Source organism: Temnothorax curvispinosus, unplaced genomic scaffold (assembly GCF_003070985.1).
Source record: "Temnothorax curvispinosus isolate PA1 unplaced genomic scaffold, ASM307098v1 QBEX01004104.1, whole genome shotgun sequence".
Taxonomy (NCBI): domain Eukaryota; kingdom Metazoa; phylum Arthropoda; class Insecta; order Hymenoptera; family Formicidae; genus Temnothorax; species Temnothorax curvispinosus.
The window spans coordinates 1-14,294 of NW_020213884.1; the positions used below are offsets into that span (position 1 = coordinate 1).

Here is a 14,294-nt window from a genome sequence, read left to right on the forward strand (position 1 = left end):
CGAGTCGTAAAGTCGTGAGTCGTAAGAATTGACCAATCACAGTCAATCATTTTCCTCAAATTCGACTGTGATTAGTCAATTCTTGCGACTCACGACTTTGCGACTCGCATTGTAGACCTAGCATAAAACTTTGTTAAGCCCCGGACACACTTTTTCGTAACAATAACAGTAAAGTTTCGACCAATCGCGTTGCTCAATTCGGGAACGTACGGCCGTACATACGTTATTCCCGATTCAAGCAACGCGATTGGTCGAAACTTTACTGTAAAGCGGGGAGCACACACTTCTGCATAACGCATAATGCGTAAGCATAAGAAAATTGATTGGTCCATACACATGTGCATAAGAAAATAGACCAATCAAATTTCTTATGCTTACGCATTATGCGTTATGCAGAAGTGTGTGCTCCCCGCTTTAGGACCCGGACACACACTTCTGCACAACGCATAATGCGTAAGCATAAGAAAATTGATTGGTCCATACACATGTGCATAAGGAAATAGACCAATCAGTTTTCTATTTTGTAGCCAATCAGTACGATCTGCTGCTACTTTTCACTGCCCATGAAATTTCACCTTTAAATTCTTCGTACTCTCTCTGCCACGGCCATGCGTTTCAGCAATAATGTTTGCATGTGTTTGCATGCGTCTTTCGCGCAACATGGCGACCGGCAAGGGTCTTGCCGCGATTCTTCGCCCAAAGACCATCAACCTGCTCGGGAACAATAAGCTGAATAAGATCTCGCGCGGCGTTTTGCAGCAATGCAGTGCGTGCCAGCGACACATGGTGATCGTCGCGTCGACTGTCGGTGGCTGGAATCGCGAAAAAAGTAAGATACACCCTCGTGCACTCGAACCTCGCTATATTACATCATTCTCGTTTTGTCCAACGAAAACTCCGTTCCCGGCGCTTTCGCCGGTGTGTCAACGACCTCCTCGCCCCCGTTGCGTCGACGTTCCCATCCTCAACCGCGCGAGTTTCCATCCGTTATGCGTTTCCTGTCGTCCGATATGCGCGATGCGCGGCGTTTTTCCAATGCATCGACATAACCTGCAAATCCGCGTGTATATACAATATATACACGTTTGTCATATATTACGACATACTAGTCTGTTCTAAAAAGTTTGAGCTATTTTCCTTCGGAATCCCATTATCTATCTGTCTGTATAAATATCCGTATAAATATCAACTGATGCATAACGGTGGAGCTAATCCGTTCTATATTTTTAGATACTCAAACAAGTTAAATCTATATTTTACTTAATATTTTAATAATGGGCTTTGCCTTTAGATCCAATATTTATTTCCGCCTAGACGTGTCGGGAAGAACAGTATATAATGCTTTATGTGTGTAGAATTTGTGTGTTTGCCATATGATAATACTAGTAATCATGTTCTAGAAAATTATAATAGCTTTCAATTCCCTCAAGATACCATTATTTGTATTTATAGTTGTGTAAATGTCAACCAATTTCTGAATGAAGAAACTACGTTGCCGTATATTTTTAGATACGGACTCGGACAAGTCAAACCTCTATACTTTTTTTTCCTTTGTTTTCTTCTATATATAATATTAAATAATAACAAAAAGACCAGAGTCATGCCCAATATCCATTTCAGACATAGGAACAATAGTGCAACCACACAGGGCCATACACTTGACAAATAGATTGTTGAGGCGTAACTATTACGAAATCCTGGGTGTCTCCAAAAATGCCTCGTCAAAAGACATAAAGAAGGCTTATTATCAACTCGCGAAAAAGTATCATCCCGACACGAATAAAGGAGATCCGGACGCCAACAAGAAGTTTCAAGAAGTTTCCGAGGCGTACGAAGTATTGAGCGACGATACCAAGAGGAAAGAATATGATACGTGGGGCGCAACTTCGGAGCAAATGGGTATGGGAATGGGCCAGGGTCAGGGGGGACCCAAGAGCTACAATCAGCACTGGCAATATAGATCGACCATTAATGCCGAAGAGTTGTTCAGAAAAATATTCGGCGACGCCGGGTTCCAAAGTGGGGCCTTCAGTGATTTTGAAGATTTTACAGAAACAAAGTACGGTTTTGGGGCAGCTCAAGAGGTATGGGCAACAAGTACGATTCACCTAATTATTTCTCCTAATAACGTGCGTGTAAATAACGCTTCTCTCAACAGGTGATAATGAATTTAACGTTCTCTCAAGCCGCCAGAGGTGTGAATAAGGATATCAACGTGAACGTAGTGGACACTTGTCCGAAATGCGGAGGTTCGCGCTGCGAGATAGGAACTAAGCCAGCAAAATGTTTTTATTGCAACGGTACGGGAATGGAGACGATATCTACCGGTCCTTTTGTAATGAGTTCGACTTGTCGGTACTGTCAAGGCACAAAAATGCACATCAAGTTCCCTTGCACGGAGTGCAACGCGAAAGGACAAACGGTGAGAGAATCGCGGCGCTCTCGCGATTTGTCTATACGTCATATCTTATTTATCTAGTTCGTGCATTAATTATTGTGTTTTAAACGCTGCATTTCTATAGGTACAACGTAAGAAAATAACGGTGCCGGTTCCAGCCGGAGTAGAGGACGGTCAAACGATCCGTATGGCACTGGGCAAGAAAGAGATATTCGTGACATTCCGTGTGGAGAAGTCCCGGTACTTCCGCCGTGACGGGCCCGACGTGCACACGGACGCAGAAGTCTCCCTCGCGCAGGCGGTGCTGGGTGGTACGATACGAGTGCAGGGCGTATACGAGGATCAGACTATACAAATAATGCCGGGTACGTCCTCCCACACGCGAATCCGTTTGACCGGCAAGGGATTGAAGAAGGTCGACGGAATGGGTTACGGCGATCATTACGTAAACGTCAAGATAACCGTGCCTAAACAATTGACGGAAAAGCAGCGAGCATTGTTTCAAGCGTACGCCGAACTCGAAACCAACACCCCCGGCAGTATACACGGTGTAACGTATAAAACGGATGGTAAGGACAAACGATGAAACGTAAATCATCATTTTTAATTATTTTATTTCGATTTAATATTATTTCGAGTTTTTCTCAGCGAACCGTACGTATATTTATTTGTATTTGTGACGTCGATCATTTAATGGTAGGTGCAAAACTACCGTTTCTGCATTGCACCAACGTATTCTCATTAGACGTATGCGTCGCTTGAGTTTTCCCCTGTGTGTACCTGTGCTATCACTGATTAAATAAAACACGTTGAAATGTTGAAAAATGCGTTTCATTGGCGTTTTTCGAAATGAAACAAAAAATTCTTGTATACCGAAATTTTTGCGTCAACAGAAATAAGAGTGAGAGACGTATATATTTATAACTAATTCAATGTAAAATTCATATTTTCAAGTGAAATCTTCATTAGTAGCTCCAATGTTTTTTCTAGGCACGGCAGGTCCAAAGGTGCAAACTCAAGCGAGACAAGAGGTTCAAAATGATCAGAATGATGGTCTACTTAGAAAAATTAAAAAAGTTATATTTGGGTAAAGAACGAATTGTGTAAGTAGAGAACTAGATGACACATAATTTATATCTATGATACATTTACTATAAATATACACGGCGTATATTCTATAGTTATAACTAGAATGTGTAGATCACAGAATGCTTACGAACGGGATTCTAAATAAAAAGCCTGCTCTTTTTAGCTGACCTTTTTGCACGGTTTATTTTTTCTTTTTTTCTCGCCAATGCGGAAAAGAAAGAGAGAAAAGATGAAACCGCACACAAGTTTAGCTGAAAATAATAGGCCTAATTTCATTAGTACACGTCTCTAAACTCGTTGTCTCCGCGAGCAATCTCAAACTATATTCGAGGAATAGATTTTTTCAATTAAAAGTTGATTATTTCGTTAGTGAAATCATCTCCAACTGATGAGAATTATTTGCCACAAATTCCAAGTCACCGTTAATAAAATCTCCGTAAAATCACGTAGGCTCTCGAACATTCATTAGTATATATAATATTTATCTTGACAAAAGATGATAGAAATATGTCGATACGTACAAATTTGTTTACAGGTACGAAAGAGTGCTATTCAGGTCCATTGCACCTGGTGGAATCTATACGAATAGCGTTAGGAAATACGCCTAATCGCGAAATCCAGTCATCTTCTGAGCCCGAGCATCCAGGAGACAAACCTCTCGACAACAGGTCCGTGCATACCAAAGATACGTCAGACGTCGTTGGCAAAAATGACACTAACGCCGGGAATGCAACGACAGAAAGTGCCCCAGTAATCGCGAGCGTCAAAAGAAATCTGTAAAGATCTAGAAAATGCTGTGCTTGTGTTGTTACGTTACTAATACGTAAATCGTATATACGCTAGCCTACATCATCGACAATGGGAGTTTGGGCCTGAAATTATGTACACTTTCGATCAAGTTAGGAGAGAAAAAAAAAAGAGAAAAAAAAAAACGAGCATGAAGATTATCGTTACGAGCGATCAAGTGATGCCACAGCCTGATGCCGCTTAGATAACGTATAGCTGTACAGTCGTATCGTAGCGTATAAATTTGTCTTTATTACATCTTGATTAAATAAAGGGAGTACATGAAGATATAAATATAGCTGTTATCTGTTCATCTTAGTCGAGACGATGTTTGTAAAATATACGACGATATATTTGTAAAATAAATTCTGCTCAACACGTATCTCTTTGCATATACCTAGAAATGCACGTATTTACGTTCTTTCGTGTGGATTATTCAATCTTCATTTTTTTTTCTCGTCTTACGAGCAACTCTGTTGGATATAAATCATACGAGAAATGTTGGCTATACGAAGATATAGCCTATCTGGTTTGACCATGTAGCTATTACGCGTTTTATCTTGCGAAATAAAAGATTATCTGAAACGTATACATATCTGCATAATCTGTATTTTTTTTGTAATTGTGTAATTACAGATAATCCAGAAGTCAAAGGTAAATTGTAATTTCGTCAACTTCGGTTTTTGTTTACAAATATTGACTATGGTAGAGCAGAATAACATGATAAACGGAATATTGACGAAATATGTATGTGTATGTACAAGAAGCTGAAAAATGTTTCAACTGATTCAAGCTTCAGTCAATAGGCCGTATTTCAGTCCAATGTTTGTAAGACTTTGCGTTGCTGATACTCGTAATATAGCTACCATTATTGCCGCGATAGTAACAGCGCCTTCCAAATACAGACCGTACAGTATCCGTACGTGACCGGCAGTAGTAGAAAGACCCCCTGCCGCGGTAAAGTCCAACGGAAACAACACACTCGCCGCGATCGGTCTCGATCTCGCTATTCCGAAGCACAATACCCCTAAGATGTAGTAAGCGACTACAATAGAAATCACCAAAGTTTTCCAAAATTACTATTATACGTTAATTTTATATTATTCACGTATTATTTAATATTTCACTTTTTATTTCAACCAACTCTTGAAATAAAAGTAAGCGAGCAGCAATAATCGAGAAAGAGACAAATTTTTATATAGACTCGTGACGAAAGATCATACCTGAACCAACGAACGACAGTATTTTGATCCATCTCGGCATCCGTTTAGAATAGTTGGATTCCGTATTGCCGAGTTGCACGCCTCGTTTGATAAGCGCGTATTTTTGTAGGTGAAAAGCCACCAAGAGACCAAAATTTAGTATAAGAAGGAAATGCGCCGGAATGCCAATAGCGGCAAAAATCACTCCTACCGTACGACCAGCGTTGGTTCGCGGAACCGGCGCTCCGAAACCTGTAAAATTTTCAGAACATGATACAATTTTCATGTAATTATCTAAGAATTTTATGAATACGCAGTTGGGACTGTTTAGCAGTTGGGCCTAATTAACATACCTAAAGTAGTAATTAGTGATATGGCGAACAACACACAGCCGGGAAATGTCCACAGCTGTCCCGGCTGTCCGCTATTACCACCTTCGCCATAGCCGGAACTGACAGCGATCAAGAGGAGTTGCTCGTGTTTGGCCACATATTGGCGGACCTTGTCGCTCCACAACGGCTCCACCGCCTGATCCTGCTCTGTCCGCAATTGCCGCAACTCCGTCGCCAAACCGACCGCTAAATCCTTCTGCATATTCTTCAGCGACACGACCTGTTCGCGTTCGCGAGGTCCTTCCGTGGCGCAGAACGCCGCCGCGCCTGCCACCGTCCATATCACGAGTATCCACAGAAGACCTGCGACAACGTATAAATTATTAATTAGCTTAAATTAGCTCAATGAAAAAAATCTTTTACAGATAAACGTTACATAATAATTTTAGCTTATAGCTCGTACCGAATTGCGATAACGACACGCGTCCCAGAAATCTCAGGTACTTGCAAAATCTCGAGAATTTCCCCGAGGACGTTCCATTATCCTCCTCGATGTCTCTGCTGAGATATGGCAGAAATCTTAATCGCAGCGGTAATCCTTCTACAGTCTGGACAGTTACGGACTTTGTCCAGTTTTTTGTCGGTATTACGCCGTTTTTCAAGCGAGGGGAGATCTCCGAAGATAACGTGGTCGGTGTGTCCGTAATATCTATTTTTGAACATTTGTATATAAGCAGAAGAGCATTTACATAAGCAGAAAACTTACAATGATATACGAGACATATTTTGAAATATAGTATCCTATAGAAAATTGCCGTAATTTTTTTTTTTTTCAAGTTTAAAGTGTTACGCAGTATATCAAGTCCATTTAAAGAATGATTATTTTTCAATCACTAAAGAAAATGTCAAATCGATTTCCTCCTCTTAAGCAGTTTACGAAAGCGTGCCGTAGCAAAACACGCATCAGTGATCGATTGAAACTTACGTGACATGTGTATTACTGAAAAAGTTATACCCTCTCTTCCTGGCGTATGTAACTATACTGTCGTTACCTGATATATGATAATTATACTTTTCTTTCAATGTTTTTTATATGAATTATTTATACGAATATTAAGATATCACCTAAGAATATTTTGTAAGCTGCTTACAAATTATAATTTACACTTTCCTTCGACTTTTTACGTTTTATTTTTATTGTATCAAGTATAAAAATGTCTATCAATTAAAATGCATGGTTTTAAGAAATTAAATCACGTAACATATCTATATATATATACCAATGCTGCAAACGACATCGTCGTCGTCGTCCCCCTCGTCGTTCGCGCGATGCTCCGTCATCCTCATGCGAAACTCAGTGATGCGACGACGTGCGGCATCCTTGACGAGGGCCGCGGTCCTGACCCGCGGATGGACTAGGTTCCTGCAGATGCGACGCCGCTTCTTGGTGTCCGAGGAGGATCGCAGGGGTACGGCATATCGTCTACGTACGCGCGGCACGGATGTCGCAACGGGTGCCGGGACGCGTGGTAGCGTCGCGACGCTCGGCCCGTCACTGAGGGGTGTCGTGACGCCTTCGATGGCCGGTGGTCGCGGGAAAAGGGGCACGTCCATCGGCTAAGGTCAAGATGAGCCGTGTTATAACACTTATAACCGCCGTAGGCTCCACACGATCGTGTTTAACGATCTTCCGGTCGATTACACACGTGTACATATTTCACGCAACATTGGACGGGAAAGCTGTGTGCACACGCCTTCGGCCTTACTCACTTCAACGTGAGTGTTGTGTGTATCAATCACTTTTCCAAGAGATTTCCCTCTCAACATGGACCCGATGATATCCCCGAGCACTTGTTGAATCGATTCATTCCGCGAGACGTCAAGTGTGTTCTTTCAATATTTCGGAGAGAAATCTTACGTTCCGCTGGCTTCTTTATTTGAGCCAAAGTCCTCTTGAATGCGATTTTACGCGGAGATTTATGTATTAATTATATCTATTACGTTGTGCACATGATCTTATTTCTGTCTCATATATGTACGTACAGCGTTTTATTTCACGTCATTTATTTTCAGTCGGTCACGTGTGTGCCAGACATTTACTACGTTTACGCGAAGGAAAATCCCGTTTACGCGAAGGAATTATCGTAAGTTACTACAGAAGTAACGCTCGCGTAAACGTAGTAATTATTAATCATATCATACAGGTAGTTACTTCGTTCGCGGATAGATCCGACCTTTCGATCTTGATAAACTTTTCTGTCGGTCACAACTTTAATTACTTAGTGTTTTCTCGCGGGAATTTTTTTGCTTATTCATAAGCATGTATGTACATACATAGGAGTTGTGGATCGATGAGCTTTACACGGAAACATGCTTTGTGTTCCATTAATAATCTAACCGCTATCTCTATACACTGTTGAATACATAATACACCAAAATATGGCGACAATGTTTAACTTGTTAATCCACACGTTCCATCGTATATTTCAAAGTTATAACTCACGCGTCATCCACGTTATTAATATTCCTCGATTACAGACTCGTAAACACATATGCTTATCTGACCTCATGACCAAGTCCCGATAGTGTTTCGAAACTTGACTACTTATTAAATCGAATAAATAAAGAAAAATAGAGAAAGAGGCAGAGCTATACAAACGCTGCGATTCGACATCTCAAAACCTTGAAGAACAACTGGCTCCGTGGAGCGAAATCTTTGTGCATTAGGCGCGTTGCACCGCGGCACGGCCGGAAGAAGTGTGATGTGTAGGTACACACACACACACACATATATATATATGTATGTACTCTCCTCTCTTCTGTGAACTGCTAAAATTAGAGCGCGGCCTTGAGAATCAATGACGACGACCCTATAAGCGATTCCCATATCGCTACTTTCTGTCTATAACAACGCGCACACGTGTCTACCTACGATTAGACATATCCTCTCGCGCGATGGATCCTGCGTGATCGCGCACGGTAAAACCCGCGCCCGTTCGATACTATAGTGCCGGCGCAACTACGGTAAGGCTATTATAATGCGTCACGCGATATGCCAATTATAGCCGACTCCTGTAATACGTAATAATCATCAGCTTTGGCGATAATTAGAAATCGAAAATTAATATAACGTCAAACTTATCTTATACAGACTTCCGATATAGTTTTTATCGTTTACACACATGTAAAGGGAAACGTCTTCTCCTTGCAACATATATCTTCCTGATACCGTTGGTAATTAAACGCTCTCTTATTGAATTGTCCATCATTTGACCTTGTTGTCTACGCGTACATTGTCCTCGCGCTCGATAATTTCGTGTTGCCATGATCGTAGATTAGATCCGAGGTTCCTTGACACGCATGTAAAAAATTATTTTTTATGTTAATATATAGAGGCTGCAGAAACTATAAAATATAATACGTTTAAAAATTATATATGTTGAAGTCGAAATAAAGGATTGTTATAAAGATATATATATTAGTGCACCTAGTATATTAATATAAATGTAAAGATACATTTCAGCGCCAGTGGAAAATTCGGAGCATAATCCAGGTGCAATTATAGTGGCATTATTTTTCCTGTTCCGCCGTTCCGCCTGCAATCACAGCTATAGTATCTCGGCCGCGCGTGTTGTGTGTGCCTTTGCCAGCAATGCCAGCGCGTTTGCGCGACATCGATATCGATCCGCGACACCTCGCGCAGTCTGTATCTCTTCCGCTAAACATCGTGTCGTGTCAGTGCCAGTTCGACGGCGGATGTTCCTCGGAGGACCCGCCGCTTGCGCCTGTAATATGGAACATTGTTCCACCGTTCTCGATCGACGAAGAGATCGGGGAACAACCGAGGTGCGTTTAGACGGACTCAGCTCTCATTGCCAACTTGTCACGTCTAGCTTCGCTGACTTTGCTCGCGTGCTCTTAAACCCTCTAAACGTATACTCCCCTCAAAATCCCTTTCCACGTTGCTAAAAATATGACAGCAACCGCGAATACCGAGCAATGTAGAATGATCGATTTTAGCCTTGCGCCGCAGGCGTGTCTCTCAATCCTGGAAAGATTGATTTCAGATTTACCAAAATGGTATCAACCTCTGAATTAGGTTATATAAGAACTTTATCGCTTTGCGCGTTTTAATCTTTGGCTATTCATAGATTAATGAGACAGACATAGGAAGATTACTTTTGATTCAAGTTAATTAGAATCTAAACCTATTCTCAGAGTTCTCAGATAAGAAAGCGATGCGCAGCCTCGCTCGCAAGCTACTAGTATGGCCGACGTTGGTGCTGTCCCTCCTGGTAGCCGTTCGTCTGCTATTCGGCCACGACTTTCGATTGCCGACGACGACGCTCATTTTTCGCGATGACGGTGGTATCTCGGCGTTGGACAGTAGCCATACGACGTCGCAGCAGGACATTGGTCCACCAGGACCGTCCGCCTACGCGGCGGGCATGTACATGGCGGGTCGGCAACCCCGCAATGAAAGTGCCTGCAGGTGGTACCACGGCCTGCCGGACGTCCTCTCCTATCCACCATCCAAGCTCACCTGGAGCCCCGAAATCGGCGAGAAGAGTCCCTACAGGTAGAGAGCACGCGTCTATGAGAAATTGTCGTTGTTTTTCTCCACAAATTTAATTCACCCTACCATCTAAAACTGATGCCAAAAATCGATGCTCAACATGAAAAACGGAAAAAATTTTGCCGATACAAAATCTATTTTATGTCGTAGCGGATTTCGTTAATCATCATATCAGACAAAAAGATTTATATTTTAAGAATACTAATATTTTATTTGAGATTAATTTTCTTGAAAATTTACTGCAACCGGCAACATTTTATCTCAACGATTAGATTAAAAGCTGTAAATTTTGGCTTCTACACATTCAAATTTACGCAGCAAGGTTTTTCTATTTTAACAATAAAACGATTGAATATCAGGTACGCAATGTACATTGTGAGAGAAAAGTTTGGGCGTCGAATGTATCATGCGGCGATTTTGCTGCGACGTACAGCGAGAATTCTTTTTCTTCGCGCAGGGTTCTGCCGTTCGTGTTGCTTGGTGCCGTCGAAGCGACAGACAGTTTGCCCCAAGTCACGTTGTCCACACACGCTACCGCCGATCAGGTTTACGGGATCGTGGAGCTGGCCAGACGGTGGGAGGGACCGCTTAGCCTGGCGGTGTTCGCGCCAGGCCTCGACGCCGGCCTCGCCGTCGCTCAGCTTGATCGAGCCTGTCGTTGCGAGCCTACCATGTACAAGGTCTCCTCAACTTTTACGTAACGATCGCGAATCTTGTGTGTATCAAAGCATATAATGCAACGCCCTGTTGACCGTCAAAGTCGTTCACGCTTTCGTTAATAACGCGGGTATCCGCGGGAGTCCGCGCGATATGCACTTTTAGGTCACCTGTATAAAAAAACATTACAACACCTTATTATTACATACAAGCGAAACTTTTTTGTAGACAATGTTTCTTATTAGTTAACTTATTAGTCATTTAGTGAAAATTATTTTATTAGTTTACATAATTATAAGCGTAGACATTGCGTACACGGATTAGTTTAGCTTTTAACGGTTTCTTACGGTTCAAGTAATTTTGCAATGCAGATTTATGTGTGACATGCGGTGACAAAGAACCTAGTATAAAAAGTCCGTTGTGAAAGCATGATGGATGCGTATTCCGTTATATCGACACACTTGCTTGTAATTAGCATAGTCATTCAAATCTCCGTGTGGAATACAAATCATTTTAATTAAAATCAAATTAGAATGTATGTAATTCGTATACAGAAATAGAAAGTATTAGAAGTACCGAACACAATTATCTGTACTCCTTTACGATTAAAGGGCAATTAACATATTAAATTACATAAAATATCTTATGTAATTTAATATCACGTAAATAATAAGAAATTCCAAAATTAATGAACATGCTAATCTTTGTAAATATATATCATACTTTCGATACAATTTTTTTTTCTTCTTTATTTACAGTCTGTGTTTGGGACACAGCACAATGTTTCCGTTACCACTCTTTTCTCGTATATTATACATACGGTATATCTAAAAATTCGCATTCAATGTAGTGACTCGGTGATCGCAGGTTTCCGTCCACCTGGTGTTTCCGGCCGGTCGACCGCCCGCCCTGGGCGCCATCAGTCGCGTCCAGGGCGATTGCGCCGCTTTCGATCTCCAGTGGCGGCAGTCCGAGACCGAGAGGCGGAAGAGGAAAATGACATATCCCATCAATGTCGCCCGGAACGTGGCGAGAACGGTCGCGAACACGTCCCGCGTGCTGGTGTCGGACATCGAGCTGTTGCCGAGCGCGCGGATGGCTTCCGGCATCATGGAGATGGTGCACCAGAAACCGCCCAAGCTCGGCGTGGTCTTCGTTGTACCTGTATTCGAGATAGAGTCCAATGAACCGCCGCCGGCGACGAAGCGCCAACTGCTCGTCGCCTGCCGAGCCGGCCTGGCGGTGTATTTCCATAGGTACATGTGTAAGAATGTCCCAATTTGAAATCGTTGACATATACGCGCTTTCTCTCGTGTTTCGTAAGAATCGAAATAAAGGATCCGTGTCGCGGAGACCGATGCGTTAAAATAATCCAACGGTTCCTCACGCAGGTTTGTCTGTCCGCACTGCCAGCGATTTCCCGGTCTGACCAGGTGGATGATCAGACCGGATCCGGGTAGGATCCGACCGCTTTTCGTCACCAAAAGGGAATATCCGCATCATAGGTGGGAGCCGGTCTTTATCGGCACGCGTGACGACCCACTCTATACCGAGGAGATGTCCTGGGAGGGCAAGCAGGACAAGATGGCCCAGGTGCGAAACAAAATACCCTTTGAACAGCAATCTCCAGCACCTATAATAAAATGCATCTCTCTAATACATGATTTTCTAATGTCCATTTCTATCAGATTAACTTTAATTTGGTTTGATTTATTTTTTTTTAGCTTCTAAGAATTAAAAAAAGATAAAAGAAAGTAAATTGAACTGAGCTTAAAGTTAATCTGATTGATAGAAACGGTCATAAGGGGTAGAGATTTCCTCAAGTACAATAATTACTTTGCTTTTAGCTGTTAATCTCTTACCTTTAGACTCTCTGTATCTTTCAGAATCCGTTATTATTTATTTCACATTTACAGATGTTCGAGATGTGTCTTTTAAATTATCGCCTGATCGTGCTCGATGGTGCCTTTTTAGTGCATACTCCAGGAATCAAGCGAAAAGCGCGCAAGATCAACATAGCCACGCAGGAGTTCTTCCGGCCGCACGAGAGGAGGAATGCGAACATTTACCAACGCGTGATAAAGCATCTAATCAAGCGATATCCGGTCAATCGTAAATGCGCGCATTGAGACTTTCGAAATCCCGTGAGCTTATCTAGGAGAAAAAAAAAAAGAGAGAAAGATATAAGGTTTGTTCGCGTCGCATACTCCAATATACATGGCACCAGAGACACTTGGATCACGGATAAAGGGTGGCGATTGGAGCAGATGAGTTTTTGGAGTGCGTTGGAGCATGGTGGGGCGTGCGACGCGAACAAACCTATAGAGAAAGGGCTGCTTTCGACACGCACACGGTGCCTGATATCCAGTAGAAAAATATTTTTCGGTAATGTCGAATTTTACATTAGACTTAACAATTAGGAGAGGCTGATGCGAGTTTGCACCGATCGCTTTTTCAACGCAAAAATTAACTTTTTTTACTAAGAGAAAATAAAGAGAAAATTTTTTTTTTACCAAGAGGCAATAAAGCATATTCCTACAATTCCTTTCAATCAAGTGAGATACAGCCTTTGCGTTTTTTTTTTTTTTTTTTTTTTTAAATTAAAATTAAAAGGGCGACTTTGATAAAAGTTTAACATAATCGATGATTAATTAATTCAGCCTAAGCGCTTATAACCAATTTTTTAACTGTATATATCTAAATCTACCTTAATCTTTCTTTTCACTTCCTTTTCATTCAAATTACAGAAAATTAATACTTTTATCCACATAAACAAAATAGAGCGTAGATGTTTATTCTCATCTCAAGGTTAACCGTCGATTAATTTAATTGCGATTAATTCAACAAAATTGCGCACGTGCTTAAATTTATCCCTCTCATTGCAAAATTCAGAGTGTTTCTAATCTAATCTCCTTTCCCGCATATGTTTAAGCAACAAAAATTAATAATTCTCTCCATGTCAAGATAATAAATCGGCGTCGCCTGTCAAGTTAATCGCCAATTAAGTTAATTGGAGTTTGGTCAAAGTCGCCCTAAAATACGAGACGGAGTTCACGGAGTGTATCTTCGCGCGTCGACCCGCGCGAATCGCGAAACGCATGCGATTCGAATCGTTCAATGAGGATCTTGAATTTTCGAACGGCTGCGTCGAGGCGAACCGCTATTGGTCGCCGTGAACGTCTTGACGGGAAGCGGGAAGCCGGTCGATACGCGCGCCAGCCGCCAGCAGTGGCTTAATGGCGTTCTAACCAGTT

At 41.9% G+C, this 14,294-nt stretch overlaps 3 protein-coding genes across 5 annotated transcripts; 2 read left to right on the top strand and 1 right to left on the bottom strand.

Annotated features, from left to right (window-relative positions):
- Positions 1-591: 591 nt before the first annotated feature.
- LOC112453174 (protein tumorous imaginal discs, mitochondrial-like) lies at positions 592-4,862 on the top strand. The gene is given in 6 exon segments (XM_025013777.1): positions 592-829; positions 1,621-2,084; positions 2,159-2,422; positions 2,523-2,967; positions 4,023-4,210; positions 4,212-4,862. Coding segments are annotated over 6 exon segments (1,596 nt in total). The 5' UTR covers positions 592-624; the 3' UTR covers positions 4,242-4,862.
- LOC112453175 (potassium channel subfamily K member 10-like) lies at positions 4,506-8,953 on the bottom strand. Of its 2 annotated transcripts, none has more exons than XM_025013779.1 (5): positions 7,088-8,953; positions 6,271-6,516; positions 5,829-6,170; positions 5,497-5,727; positions 4,506-5,300 (listed from the first exon to the last, which is right to left on the bottom strand). In XM_025013779.1, the coding sequence occupies exons 1-5, from the start codon at positions 7,419-7,421 to the stop codon at positions 5,062-5,064; spliced, it is 1,392 nt and encodes a 463-aa protein (XP_024869547.1). In that variant the 5' UTR covers positions 7,422-8,953; the 3' UTR covers positions 4,506-5,061. The 2 variants fall into 2 exon arrangements, with proteins under 2 accessions (XP_024869547.1, XP_024869546.1); XM_025013778.1 differs by having other exon boundaries at positions 4,506-5,318; positions 7,088-8,939.
- Positions 8,954-9,407: 454 nt separating this feature from the next.
- LOC112453176 (beta-1,4-glucuronyltransferase 1-like) lies at positions 9,408-13,558 on the top strand. 2 transcript variants are annotated; one of them, XM_025013781.1, is made up of 6 exons: positions 9,408-9,653; positions 10,035-10,386; positions 10,841-11,063; positions 11,908-12,296; positions 12,432-12,633; positions 12,957-13,558. In XM_025013781.1, the coding sequence occupies exons 2-6, from the start codon at positions 10,046-10,048 to the stop codon at positions 13,167-13,169; spliced, it is 1,368 nt and encodes a 455-aa protein (XP_024869549.1). In that variant the 5' UTR covers positions 9,408-9,653; positions 10,035-10,045; the 3' UTR covers positions 13,170-13,558. The 2 variants fall into 2 exon arrangements, with proteins under 2 accessions (XP_024869549.1, XP_024869548.1); XM_025013780.1 differs by having other exon boundaries at positions 9,410-9,653; positions 10,026-10,386.
- The last annotated feature ends 736 nt before the right edge of the window (positions 13,559-14,294 follow it).